The sequence below is a fragment of the Octodon degus genome, unplaced genomic scaffold, assembly GCF_000260255.1.
Source record: "Octodon degus isolate 3935 unplaced genomic scaffold, OctDeg1.0 scaffold00045, whole genome shotgun sequence".
Classification (NCBI taxonomy): Eukaryota; Metazoa; Chordata; class Mammalia; order Rodentia; family Octodontidae; genus Octodon; species Octodon degus.
The window spans coordinates 6,121,728-6,122,375 of NW_004524621.1; the positions used below are offsets into that span (position 1 = coordinate 6,121,728).

Below are 648 nucleotides of genomic sequence, written 5' to 3' on the forward strand. Positions count from 1 at the left end.
ATGGCCACCTCCACCATGTCCGTCTGTTCCAGCACTTGCACTGAGCCTTGGCAGGTGGACGACTGCCCAGAGAGCTGCTGTGAGCCCTCCTGCTGTGCCCCTAGTTGCTGCCAGCCCAGCTGCTGTGCCCCAGCTCCCTGCCTGAGCCTAGTCTGTACCCCAGTGAGTTGTGAACCCAGCCTATGCTGCCAGCCAGCTTGCTGCTCCTGCTCCCCCTGCCAGCCATCATGCTGCACACCTGCCTGCTGCACGCCTGCCTGCTGCACGCTTGCCTGCTGCACACCTGTCTGCTGCACACCTGTCTGCTGCACACCTGTCTGCTCCACATCCGTCTGCTCTGGGGCCTCCTCCTGCTGCCAGCAGTCTAGCTGCCAGCCTGCTTGCTGCTCCTGCTCCCCCTGCCAGTCATACTGCTGTGTGCCCGTCTGCTGCAAGCCTGACTGTTGCACACCTTCCTGCTCTTCTGTGTCCCTGCTTTGCCGCCCTGTGTGCAGACCTGCCTGCTGTATGCCTGCCTCCTCCTGCTGTGCCTCCTCTTGTCAGCCCAGCTGCTGCCGCCCGGCCTCCTGTGTCTCCCTGCTCTGCCGCCCTGCCTGCCCCCGCCCAGCCTGCTGTGGCCTCTCCTTGGGCCAGAAGTCCTGCTGCTGA

General features: G+C 64.5%; 1 protein-coding gene across 1 annotated transcript; it reads left to right on the forward strand.

Annotated features, from left to right (window-relative positions):
• On the forward strand, positions 1 to 648 carry LOC105742262 (keratin-associated protein 10-8-like). The gene has a single exon (XM_012514875.1). It carries the CDS (start codon positions 1 to 3, stop codon positions 646 to 648), a length of 648 nt encoding a protein of 215 aa, XP_012370329.1.